The sequence below is a fragment of the Prionailurus bengalensis genome, chromosome D4 (assembly GCF_016509475.1).
Source record: "Prionailurus bengalensis isolate Pbe53 chromosome D4, Fcat_Pben_1.1_paternal_pri, whole genome shotgun sequence".
Classification (NCBI taxonomy): Eukaryota; Metazoa; Chordata; class Mammalia; order Carnivora; family Felidae; genus Prionailurus; species Prionailurus bengalensis.
Window position 1 is genome coordinate 5,185,964 of NC_057359.1, and position 13,446 is coordinate 5,199,409.

Consider the following 13,446-nt stretch of genomic DNA (forward strand, 5'->3'; position numbering starts at 1 on the left):
CTGGAATTTATGAAAATGTATCCAATCCCAGGCAAAAATTCGATCTTAATTCGAGTTATGTTAAGAACTTAAGTTCCTTCTTTTCCCAATGCTGCGATTAAAAATAAGTTTGCTCCTGGAGCCAGAGAAATAATCTAAAGATAAAAGGTGTGTGTTTTTTTGGTAAAATAGAATGAAAGAGTTATAAAAACCTCTCAGGCAGGTCAGACCTTAGGCTGGGTGAACACCCTGGGCGACCCGGCCCGTGAGAGCTTCTGACAGGCAGCCTGTTTGCCTTTGGAAAGGTCACCTGGCCACATCCTTCCCTTCGGATGTGCAGAAGCATACTGCCCACCTGAGTCAGATGTACACGCGTCACCCTGAGTGACACAGCTATAAGCACATTTACATAACCAAGGCGAATTCAGGAAAGTTCTTGGAGAAGGTGGTCCTCGGTGCTGGGCTTCGTACCAGATATAAACACCTAACACCTTGAGGGGAGAAGTCTGTCTCGTCTGTTGTATCCCACGTCCAGCACAAGGCCTGGGAAAGAGGTGGCTCGAGATTCCTTTGCCAAAGCCCAGAAATGGAGAAGACAGAACTCCCCTGAAGGACTCAGAACTAGGTTTGCCCGGAGAGGGCGGTGCTGTGGTTTGAAGGACCTGTAAGGTAAATCTGGACTTAAGTTTGATGGGGAGGCCTAGTTTTGAAAGTCCTAGTTTGCTAGGTAAATCTTGGAAAACCCATTGTTCGTGAAATGGAAGTATCCTTCCGGCACCTTCCTAAATCCTCTTTTGCTGTGTTCGCAGGGAAATGTGTCTTACTCGTGCTCACACCTTCAGATTGTCCCTGTGACTTTCCTGAGTTCCAGCAGCTACTTGGCTCTCCCGGGTGCCTCTGGAGAGGACAAAGTGTCAGTCGCTTTCCAGTTTCGGACGTGGAACAGAGCAGGGCTGTTGCTGACCAGTCAGTTAAAACACGGGTCGGGGGCTCTTGTCCTTGTTCTAAATGATGGAAAACTCAAGCTGAGTCTCTCCCAGCCCGGACATCCATCGAGGGATATCACAGCAGGTAATAGACATTTGTCACGTGTAAACCCGAGATTTGTCATCTCTACAATAAATGAGCAAGTGAACCAATAAGATATTCATAATCCTTCTAGAAGGAACTAAATTTCTTTTACCTTTGAAATAGGTATCTCCAGGCTGTTGGTGTGTGACACAAATTTAGCTACATCAAACATAATTGCCAAAAAGTTTAAAAAATAACTTATTTATAAGTCAGTGGTTAGTAATTGGCCGTGAACTTGAAATACTGGAGGCCATTAGCCTGATCCTGAGTAGTCTTGGGAAAATAGAGTTCTGTTTGCTGTCTTTTGAGCCTGTTTACACACTGGTTTTCATAATTTTTTTAAGTTTATTTATTTTTGAGAGAGAGAGAGAGAGAGAGAGAGACAGAGCATGAGCGGGGGAGGGACAGAGAGGGAGGGAGACACAGAATCCGAAGCAGGCTCCAGGCTCCGAGCTGTCAGCACAGAGCTGGATGTGGGGCTCGAACTCACAAACTGTGAGGTCATGACTTGAGCTGAAGTCGGTTGTTTAAGTGAGCCACCCAGGTACCCCTGGTTTTCATAATATTTTAAGTTTTCATTTTTCCCCTTTCTGTCACAGCTCCTGCTCCCTTTGGGGACCCTGTTTTGGATGAAGTTCTTATAACCATGGGCAGATGTTCTGCCCCCGTCTTCCAAGAAGCACCCATGTTTCCAAACTCACTTCCAGAGATGTCTTATCTTTGAACCTAGGGGGCTATTTTGCATTTGAGTGCTGATAAAAATTTAAACCCAGGCAGGCTCATGGCGTGTCCTTCCATGAATGTTGACTAGGGAAGGACCCTCTTACCCGACCTGGGGTTACCAGTTTGGGATTGAAAAACCAGGAATGAAACGTAAATTTTTTGTTTCTTTTTATAAATCAGAAAAATCTGACCGCCGGCGCACAGAGTTTCCCTGTGGACCTCAGCAAATGAACAGAGCCAATAGTGTCCAATCAGATTCAGTAAATTGCTTCAACCTTTGCTTGTACAGATTTACAAGCCCCATGTAGTATTAACTAAAAAAGATCGTTTTTTACTCTTGTGTCACGTGGGTACATAGCGCGGTCCCCTCCAACACGCACATATATTAGTTATTTAACTTTTTTTAAAGGCCAGTGCTGCAACATTGCACAATTTATTGCATTGATTTCTAAGCCTTTACAGGGCAACGTGTTGATTTTCAAAAGCAAACCAAAGGTGAATTTTTCTTGGTATTTGCTGCTTGCTTTGGAAGCCTGTGAGGGGTGATGTTTTTTGCATTTGAAATACAGGCATGCCCCAGAGGTATTCGGGCTTGGTTCCAGACTACCACAATAAAGCAAATATCACAATAAAGCAAGTGAAATGCATTTTTTGGTTTCCTAGTGCATATAAAAGTTTTGTCTACAGTATACTGTAGTCTGTTAAGTGTGCATTAGCTTTAAGTCTAGAAAAACAATGTACATATCTTAATTAAAAAACACTTTATGGGGCACCTGGGTGGCTCAGTCGGTTGAGCGTCCGACTTCAGCTCAGGTCATGATCTCGCGGTCTGTGGGTTCCAGCCCCGCGTCGGGCTCTGTGCTGACAGCTCGGAGCCTGGAGCCCGCTTCGGATTCTGTGTCTCCCTCTCTCTCTGCCCCTCTCCCACTTGCACTCTGTCTTTCTTTCTCTCAAAAATGAATAAAACATTAAAAAAAAAAAAAAAAACTTTATGGCTGGGGCGCCGGGCTGTCCCAGTTGGTAAAATAGTCAACTCTTGAGTTTTGGCTCAGGCCACGATCTCACAATTTATGAGATGGAATTTTCCACGGGGCTCTGCACTGACAGAGCTTGGAGCCCGCTTGGGATTCTCTCTTCCTCTCTGTCTGCCCCTCCTCAGCTCTCGCTCTCTCTCTCTCTCTTTCAGAAGAAATAAACATTTTAAAAAATACGTTACTGCTAAAAAATGCTGTTATTTGAGCTTTCAGTGAGTTGTGATCACTTGGTGACAGAACGTCATAACAAGTGTCGTAGTAATGAAAAAGTTTGAAAAATTGTGAGAATTACCAAATGTGACACAGAGACACGAAGTGAGCAAATGAGGTTGAAAACGTGGCACCAAGAGCCACGCTCCAGGGAGGGCTGCCGCAAACCTTCACCTCGTAAAAGACACGGTATCTGCGAATCGGGTAACGCGAAACGCAATCCGACGAGGTGTGCCTGTAGATGGAAAATGAGACCGCTTGCAATGGGTTTTCGTCTTAAACCTTGTATGAAGCACGAAAGCACGTACCAAACCCAGAACCAGATTTTAAAGGATAAGCTCCATGTAAGTCGCATTGAATGGCAAAAAGGATGTCCATTCGTCTTTCATCCTGTTCCCAGGTGTTAGATCCTTTTTCCTAATAGTTATCTCAGGATCTAGAACGGCCCAAGGGCGTGTAATCTAGTGTGCGTGTGTTTATGGAGCTGGCCCAGGGGAGTGTGGTGGGAACAGAAGGAAAGTGGAGGAGGGACAGCGCGCTCCCCTTTATGTCTGATGGGCTGGATAAGGCGCCTCCTTTGCTCTCGCCAAGCCTCACGTCCTGGCCTTTGAAATGACTCTAGTATGACTCGCGGTGTAAACAATGACACCGTGCGTGCAAACCGTCAGCACGGTGCCTACTGATGAGCACTCGGTAACTTTTAGTTACCGTTATTCCCCAACTAGTCCCCCCCCCCCCACCATCACCTCCTAGATTGAGACTTTGAAGGGGGGAGCTGGGAAGGGCTGAGGGAAAGAATTAGCATCATTTTCGCAGTAGCAAAACCAAAAGCACGGTCTACCCTCTCTTCTTCATCTATCCCTTGCCTCCGGGGCTGCCTGGGAGACTGGCTTCTTCCATCCGAAGCAAGGAGAGTAGAGCACACACAAAGGGTGAGAATTATAATGGGTAGACGGAAAGAATGCGCGTTAAGTGCAGGCGTTTCACTTTAAGTGAGAATGACAGATTTTATTAAAAACCAGTCTTTTATTATAAAAGAGCCAAATGGCATCTATTAACCAATTCAAGGAGATTTTCGGGAGTGTTTTCTGCAGGCTCTCCCGTGAAATAACTCTATGTCCTAGACAGGTGGGTGGACACGCGGAGGGCAGGAGGGGGTGGGAGGGAATATTTCACACCAAATTAAATATTGGGTTTTAATACCAGGCTTTAAGTGGATGTGGTTACCGTCCTGACAGATATGCTAAGTAAGCTTTAAAATCAATACCGAATGGGAAGACTGGAAGGAACATTCACGGAATCTGGTGTGTTTATTTCTTTTTAAGCTCCAGGACTGCAGGACCTCCTTCAGCTCGCTTCAGGGCCAATGTCATAATGTATGTTTTAAGTAACCCAAATCCTCCGTGTTCTGTTGTCACCTTCCTCATTATCCATTCATGAAACTAACAGGTGTTGACCCTTTGCGACGGTTTTGGCTCCACAAATGTGAAACAGAAAGTGAGACCCTGGCATTTTTATCACACTGGATGCGTGTCCGTGGCAAAGTCACCTTTGTGACTTTAAAAACTGTCCCTTCCTTGAAAGTGAGTGCTGGAAAGTAAGTTAACTAGTATTTTGTAGTCTGAGAAGAACAGAGTTGTAGCTATTTTTTTTAAGTTTATTTCTTTATCTTAGAGAGAGAGAGAGAGAGAGAGAGAGAGAGAGAGAGAGTGTGAGCAGGGAAGGGGCAGAGAGAGAGGGAGAGAATCCCATACAGGCTCCTCGCTGTCAGCAAAGAGCCCGACGCGTTGACTCAAACTCACAAACTGTTATATCATGACCTGAGCCGAAATCAAGAGTCGGGCCCTTAACCGACGGAGCCTCCTAAGAGCCCCAAAGTTGTAGCTATTTTTAGAGTGGGATCTATGACCTTCTGGGTCATGTCAGAAACATATTTCCCACACATGTGGATCTCAGGTCCACGTGGAAGTCACTGATGAGAGATCAAGCAAAAACGAAAAAGCTGGATTTTAATTTTAATTTGTAATTGAAGGGTAATTGACATATTGAAGAACATGTTACAGACATGAATTTGTATGGTTGATTAGACTGATCGGGCCGGAATCTGGTATTAAGTTAAATATGACTGGTTAACTTTCTACCGGAAATATGGTCATATTTTCTTTGGGGCTTATATCCCCATGGGCTATAAAATAACTCTGATTCTCGTAGGTTGACTTCCAAATATATAGGGCTGTTAAGCAGTCTTTGACTTTATCATTTATAAGAGGTATTAGTTAATCTATTGGGACAATTCGCTAAGATGATTAGAGTCAAGTAGACTCATCATCATGCTTGGGCATGACATCAAAAAATCAAGAAGTCATCATTTTGTTATTTTTAAATGAGTAAAGGTGTTTATGGCCTCGTTCCCTCCTGGGCAAGACAATTTCTTTCTTTTTTTATTTTAAGTTATTTTGGGAGAGAGAGACAAGAGAGAGCAAGCTGGAGAGGGGCAGCGACAGTGAGAGAAAGAATTCAGTGCAGAGCCTGACACGGGGCTCGAACTCACCAACCGTGAGATCATGACCTGAGCCAAGATCAAGAGTCAGACGCTTACCAGACCAAGTCACCCAGATGCCCCCAAGACCATTTCTGAATCATCTCCAATTATTCACTGTCCTCCTTAACACAACAGGCATCTCTGTGCATGTGGGGGTCGCCGTGACCGTTTTGGAGGGGAGGAATTTGGCCAGATGACTCATTTTGGCCAATGGAATGTGGGCAGAAGTGATATCTGTCACATCCGAGCAGAAGCCATGGCAAGATGCTGCCAAGCACCGTTTCGTTCTCAGCCCTGAGGCAGAAATGGGGCCATGCATTAGCTCCAGTCCTCCATGCAGAGGCACTGGGGGCACAGAGGATGGAGACCTGACTGGCTCAGGACCAGAGTGAGAACCAAACCCTTAATTGTTACTCATTGAGCTTAGGGGTTGTTTGCTTTGGCAAAATAATCTAGGAGGGGCTAACTAACAAACGTTGTCTTGGTGAGTGTGCTGGTACACCTACTGTTGACTGATTTATCTTCTCCGTGACACAGCATCGGATTTTCATTCAGTCTAAGACCTGGCCAGTAAGTCTGTAGGAGAAGGTAAAGTCACATGTGGTTGGTCGCTGGTCGCTGGCTGGACCACATGGCCATTCCCAACTCCATCACTTTAAGAAAAAAATAGAGACTTCGTCTCACGGACTCGAGAGACGGTGGCTGATTTAGGAGGGACTAATATTAGTTTTTCAGAATAATAACACAGCAATAGCTGGAGAGTGCTGTGTCAAATTTGGGAAAACAAAATGGAAAAACGACATAAAATGAAAGCAAACACCGTTACCTTCTCCAAAAGTTAACGTTCATATTTAAGAATATTTCCTACCAGTTTTCTTTTCCATTTTTATACATTGATTTTATACAGTGATTGAGTATGCACACACACACACACACACACACTGTAATATAATGCTTTCTTAACTTTACATTTAATGATTTCAGTGAAATTTCATGTTTTATTAATAAATACTTAAATATTTTTAGAAAGTTAGATTGATATATACGATATATTTGTCTGAATAGTCTACCGTAAATAGTCTAAATGGTCTATAATTATCATTATAGATAATGCCAATACAAAAAAGTCTGAAAAAAAATTTATTTTTGTAACTTACAATTGTGGAAAATGCCTATGCTTCTCCACATCCTCAAGTATGAACAAGCTAGAGGAGAATGAGGTATGCCCTATGCTGTGTGATTGGAAAGGTCTCATTCTTTCAGGGTTGCTCAGGGTCAGTTGTGTTATTCTCTAAAGGCCCTAGGACTAGGAGAAACTAACACGACAGCATCCAAAGCAGAATGTCTGGATCGCCCACTCTTGATTCTTCTTTACCCCTTTGATTCGGGTCTCTTTCTTTTCTCCTCTTTTCTCCCTGTACTTTTCTGATTTAATTGCGTGATGAGACAGTGAAACACAGCCATTGCAGTGCGCCCATCAGGGCATAAATATTCCTGACCGAACATAATAATGTTTGTTAGAACCAGACTGGCCGGTCCGTGACTGTGGAGGGTCAGACGCAAGGACCCACCACAACCACACATTTACTCGATGAGCCTCACTGCATGGGCCACACCTTCCTCCTGGATAAACCTGATCAGGATACCACATCATCTCATTGCCTCTTTGGAACCCCCAGGCAAGCCCACATCTATCCCAAGCCTCACCCTGTCCCCCCGAGAGGCCCCAGCTGTCCTCTGTGGTGGTTCTCCATTGCCCAGCCAGCTAAATAGCCTGGGGAGGCTTCAGGTGAGTTCATGGTGGTCTTTGGTAGATGGTCCAGGATCTTCATCGTGCTGTTTTCGAGCACTTGCTCTGTTTGGAGGCATCTGTAGGGTTTATAGGAAAATCTTTTTCCCCATTTTGTTTACCTCCAGGTGCTGGATTAAGTGACGGGCAGTGGCATTCGGTGTCCTTATCATTGAAAGGAAGTCACCTGAGTGTGATGGTGGATGGCGAGGCGGCCTCCGTGGCTCATTCCTTGCGTGGACGGATTGATTCCGGGGACACCTATTATTTGGGCGGTAAGTGAAGACCGGCTCTGTTGGCAGTCAAACCATCTTTGTCTTTCCAGCTCCCGCTTTCTAAGGTAACCGACCGTTTTAAATGAAGACTAATACTGAAGGACAACCTTTCTCTTTCAGTGATAGTCCCTGAGAATGTTGAGTCGGCAAAGACGGTAAATTATGGCCTCAAATGCACGTCTCCTGTGTGGCCTTGTTTAAATGTACCTGTGCTAAGATTGGCTTTGGATTTGGCACTTGCTTTCCCTGCAGTAACCTGGAAGGCTTCAAAAATGCTAGCGCCTGGTCCCGTCCCCAGGGATCCTGATTTATCTGGTTCTGAAGCCTGGGCAACACATTTCTTAAGGTCTCCAGGCAGTTCTGTGTGCGGGCAACTGGGAGGGTCCTTGTTCCCTGTTTCTTACCTTTAGTACTTTGCTGTCGAGAATTTTGCTAATGCCAAGTGACTCTCCCAACCTTCTCTTCAGGTTTTTATGTGACAATTTTATTGCTGCACGTGGGTATTCTTTCTGTAGCCTTCTCTTCTCCCTGAGGAACCTGGTTCCCCAAGTGTGATCCGGGAACCAGCGGCATCAGCATCACGTGAGAGTTTATCAGAGCTTTGGATGGAGCATCCTTGACTTCCTGAACCAGAATCTCCATGTCACCAAGTGCAGAAACATTCCCTACATAGTTAGGAAGCATTCTGTCCCCACTGTCTATACAGAAGGGCCCCATTGTATACAACAGAGCAAGAGAGCACTTTAATCGCTGTTGAGGATTCACTCGTTACTTCGCGATGAACTTTACCAACACGACACCAGGCCGTCTCCCTGGACTATAGTCCATGGACTGCTGCGTGTTCAGTAGACCTTTGACTGAGTCTGTCTGGGATCCTTTCAGCCAGGGAGGGGGAGCTTCTGAGGGTAATGAATCTCCATTCCTGAGGCATTCAAGTGAAAAATCCTGAGCCACCAGAAGCTTAGACCTGTCAATTGTAAGACTTATTTCTAATCTTGGCTGCAAGCCGGCCTTGATGTTCTTCCTGTTTTGCATTTTATAGTTGTTTTTTTTTTTTTCTAAAATAAGTTTGGAATCATGGTGGAGATAGCTTGATAGCCCAAGAAGAAAGTATAAAATCCTCCCTAAGAATTGACAATAAGCACACAAACCATGAATCAGGGTGTTTAATCTTTCAAGCCCCCGAAAGCGGCCATCACGGTGCACATGGAGTATTGCCAGCAGCGTTAAAAGATCGGATTGCTGGCCTTCGTTGCTTGCTAAATATGGTGCATTTCTGTCCCAGATAGTTTTTTAAACCTTTATGCTTATGATAGATTTTAGAGCTCTGCAGAGGAACAGATTCCTTGAAAACTAAATAAAGAATTTATCCAGGAGCTATAACTTAAAAGGTAAAGGAGTTTGAGACACTAAAAGGGATAGGAAGAAAAATCCTTGCTATGTGGTTTAACGATACAAAATAGAATACTCGTTATATTTATTAAAGAGTAAAAAAAAAATACTTTTCAAAACCACAGAATCTTCTTTGATGTTTGAACCTTCTTTCATAATTTGAACGCTCTACGTGTTCCCAACAGGCAACAGTTACCTACCTGAGTAGGTAACTTCCTAGATATTTACACGCTGATGTCGTATGAATCAGTAGTTGCTACGCAATACATGTACACATTTTATTTTTTTTAACGTTTACTTGCTCATTTTGAGAGAAAGAGCATGCGCGCGAGGGCGAGCAGGGGAGGGACAGAGAGAGAAGGAGACAGAGAATCCGAAGCAGGCTCTGCTCTGTTGGCGCACAGCCCATGCGGGGCGCAAACTCACGAACCATGAGATCACGACCTGAGCTGAAGTCAGACGCTTAACCGACTGAGCCACCCCGATGCCCCGTGTGTATGTATTTTAAAATACTACTCATGTCTCTTGAATATTTATGGGCTCATCCCCCCAGTGTATGCAGTTAAACACTACAATGCTTTCAGGGCACCTGGCTGACTCGGTTGGTTGAGCATCCGACTCTGGATTTCGGCTCAACGTCATGATCCCAGGGTCGTGCGATCAAGCCCCATGTCAGGCTCTGTGCTGAGCGTGGAGCCCGTTTAAGATTCTCTTTCCCCCTCTGCCCCTCTCCCCTGCTCATGCTCTCTCTCGAAAAATAAAAAAATAATAATAATAATAACAAAATGAACATACAGTACAATGCTTTCAAAGCTTCCCTTATTCCTCCAGATTCTCATCCCCCCCAGTTAAGTATTACCCTGAATTTCTTTTTACTAATCTTTGTATTGATTTTTTTATTTTTAAATTGAGAAAAAAAAATTTTAAGTTTATTTATTCATGAGAGAGAGAGAGAGAGAGAGAGAGAGAGACCGCAGGAGTCGGGGAGGGGCAGAGAGAGAGGGAGACACAGAATCCGAAGGAGGCTCCGGGCTCTGAGCTGCCAGCACAGAGCCCGACCTGGGGCTCGACCTCACGAACCATGAGGTCGTGACCTGAGCCAAAGTCGGACGCTCAACCGACTGAGCCACCCCGGTGTCCCTTTGATTTTTCAATTCAGATAAAACCGATGTATGACATCATACTTGTGTTCACATGTACAACATAATGCCTCGATATTTGTCTGTCCTGGGAAGTGATCCACAGTAAGTCCAGTGAACATCCATCCACAGACATAGTTACAATTCTTTTCTTGTGATGAGGACTTTGAAGATCTACCCTCGGGGCGCCTGGGTGGCCCAGTCGGTTAAGCAGCCGACTTCGGCTCAGGTCACCATCTCGTGGTCCGTGAGTTCGAGCCCCGCGTCGGGCTCTGTGCTGACCGCTCTGAGCCTGGAGCCTGCTTAGGATTCTGTGTCTCCCTCTGTCTGACCCTCCCCTGTTCATGCTGTCTCTCCCTGTCTCAAAAAAATAAATAAAACATTAAAAAAAATTAAAAAAAGAAAGATCTACTCTCTTAGCAACTTTGAAATACATAGTACAGCATTATTACCTGTAGTCACCATGCTGTACATTATCCCTATAACTTATTTATTTGACAACTGAAAGTTTGTAATTTTTAATGTATTACCTTTCTTTAAACCTGTTATCTATGTAGGGACTTTAAAAGAAGAGTGTTGTGTGCTGCCTTGCTTTTAATTTTATAAACAGGGTACCACAGTATGCATCCTTCTGTGTTCTTTTCTTTTTTTTTAATTATTGCTGTGGTTGTTTTTTATATTTATTTTTGAGATCCACCGTGTGAATGTCTATAGGTAAAAGTTAATTAATTTTTACTGCTCTGTGGCTTTTGATGTATATTATGCCATGTTTTACTATTGATTGACAGTTGGATTGTACCCAGTTTTTGTTTTTTTTTTTTTTTTGCTATTCTAAAAAGTTCTATAAATGTCCTCCTCCGGCAGCCAAGAATAATCTTGCCCGTGATTTAAAAATTTTCCTTATGCACAAACTACCAAGCTTTCCTACTACGCACAGTCGATACGATGAAACAAGGTCGCGTGCGGTGTTTCCAGCGACAGGCTCCAGTCATTACGCCGAATCGACGCTCGCAAGTTCGCATTAGTCACATGGGTTTTGCACAGAGACCCAGCCTCTGGTCTATGAAAGGACCCTGGAGATTTGGAGGCGATGTGTTGAGAAGAGCATAATAGGCCTTCCTCACATAGTTTCATAAAATTGTGTTGGTGTGCAGAACAACTGTCTTGTTAGTAGGGCTTCCCGTAACAAATAGCGTCCTGCAGATGAGCGGAATTACAAAGTGTAAACATCCCATGAGAGGGTAGAATGTCTTTTCTTCATTACCACTTTCCTGTTTTTTGGCCGCGATTGTAATTTGCCGCTAAGTGGCAAAGACAGTGTAAGATCTTGCAGGTCACAGCACATTATCCCTAACTAATGTATAAATTCAGAATGACCTCTACATACGTAGCTGTAAATACCCAACTTGGGCCTATCGAACACTTCCAGGCAATGATTCAAACTAACCTAATCAACTGCGCGTGTTATACCAACATCACAGCATCTTTTTTCCTGGAGGAAGAATATATACTATCCAAAACACTCCACCGATGCCCTCACCAGGCTAAAACAAACGAAACCAAAACAGACCAATTTACTGATACTAAGTAAAAAGACGAATATTATTTGCGGTCAAGGAAAATCAAGAAAGGGAGGTCTGGGGACCAGTGAACATGGAGTTTTGGTTCTCAGTAGATGTACCGTATTCACAAGCTTTATGCACAGGTGAAGACTCCCTTGTTCAGAGCCCCTTGTCTCTACAGTCTGTTTGACTTTCCAGCTCTGTTCTGGGTAAAGTGGGTCATGTCAGGTTCAACTTGAGTGGAAACCTCGAGACCCCAAGACGTCAATGTTAGAGTTATTTTATCCAGTCCCAAGAATGGTTGATGCCAGCGTCTATTTATTTAATTATCTTCGTCATTAATTTCCACCAGAAGCAGAATATGCATCATGTTTAACAAGCAAATTCACTTTATCCAATTCATGCCCTGTATTTCACAGAAACCAATACCCCATGTGCTGAGACCCTCCCTAACCAGTTCTTGTTCCCCTTGGGTTTCTCCCGATGGAGGGGCCAATTGTAAATTCCCATTTACCGTGCGATCAGTCACATGCTTTCCCACAAAGACGGACGAGGACATCTGGCAGTTACAGTTAGGGTGGCCGTATGATTTATTGTGCAAGCCAGGACACTTTAGCCAATGAAGGAGATGATCTCCTTAATTATGATGGGACAGCGGCACAAACCAGGGCTCTGTGGCTTTCTTCCCACGCGACGTGCCCTCTTGCCAATTAGCAGCCTTTCTCGTGTGTCCTGTCAACACTCCGGGGTTCCCTTTTTACTTCCCTCACTTTTCTCAGTCTGAGCTTTGTTTGTAAATTTTTCTTCCAACGATGGTTTTGCTCTGGCGGATCGTACGGAGCTTTGGTAAGGGATCTCTGTACCATTCAATAGCACGCTTGCGCCACAGAGTGGGGGACTATTACATCATGTTGAGCATCTCTCGAGCGTCCTTGCGTGAAACGTGAACAGGCCGGGGAACCAATGAGGACCGGGATGAGGCCTCACTGAGGACCCATCCTGGTGAGTGACATAAAGTGACAATTTCTCCGCCATCCTCAGAGGTACTTAACTTTCCGACCCCTTGGATAGTGACGGGTGTGTTCCATTAATGTAGCAGTGAATACTCCCTCTCCGCTTTGACTTCCATCTCGAGTCAGGTCAGCGAGGAATGACCCTCTGCCTTTTTACCGTCAGGATTTCAGGCAGTCTTGAGCATGAATGAATGGGCGTCTTCCGGCCTGGGCTTCTCTGGGGCTGTGGCTCCCCTCGTTTCCCGACCTCTGCAGCAGTGAAGCACTTAGCAGTCTGACCTTTCCTTCTTTGGAACGTTCCACTTTGACAACGTTTCCTTGTGACCGCTAGATTCTGCTTAGTTTTGTCCTTTACGGGAATAGTTAGGTGCTGCACTGTGTTTTATTTTACTTTAAGTTTATTTGTTTATTATTTATTTTGAATTTCCTTAATATTTATTTATTTTTGAGAGAGAGGCAGAGGGCAAGTGGGGAGGGGCAGAGAGAGAGGGAGACACAGACTCGGAAGCGGGCTCCAGGCTCTGAGCCGTCAGCACAGAGCCCGACGCGGGGCTCGAACTCACGGACCGCGAGGTCGTGACCTGAGCTGAAGTCAGATGCTTCCCTGACTGAGACACCCAGGCGCCCATATTTATTATCTATTTTGAAAGAGAGAGAGAGAGTGTGAGCATGAGCCCAGGAGGGGCAGGGAGAGAGGGAGAGAGAGAATCCCAAGCA

The 13,446-nt window shown here is 44.7% G+C and overlaps 1 protein-coding gene across 2 annotated transcripts in view; it reads left to right on the forward strand.

The window, feature by feature from the left end:
• The window catches only part of LOC122475351 (contactin-associated protein-like 3), a 193,350-nt gene that overhangs the window by 103,863 nt on the left and 76,041 nt on the right, over window positions 1-13,446 (forward strand). For both annotated transcript variants that reach the window (XM_043567261.1, XM_043567262.1), the window contains 2 exons: window positions 789-1,050; window positions 7,477-7,623. In XM_043567261.1, the coding sequence (XP_043423196.1) occupies window positions 789-1,050; window positions 7,477-7,623 (409 nt within the window). The remainder of the gene's footprint in view (window positions 1-788; window positions 1,051-7,476; window positions 7,624-13,446) is intronic.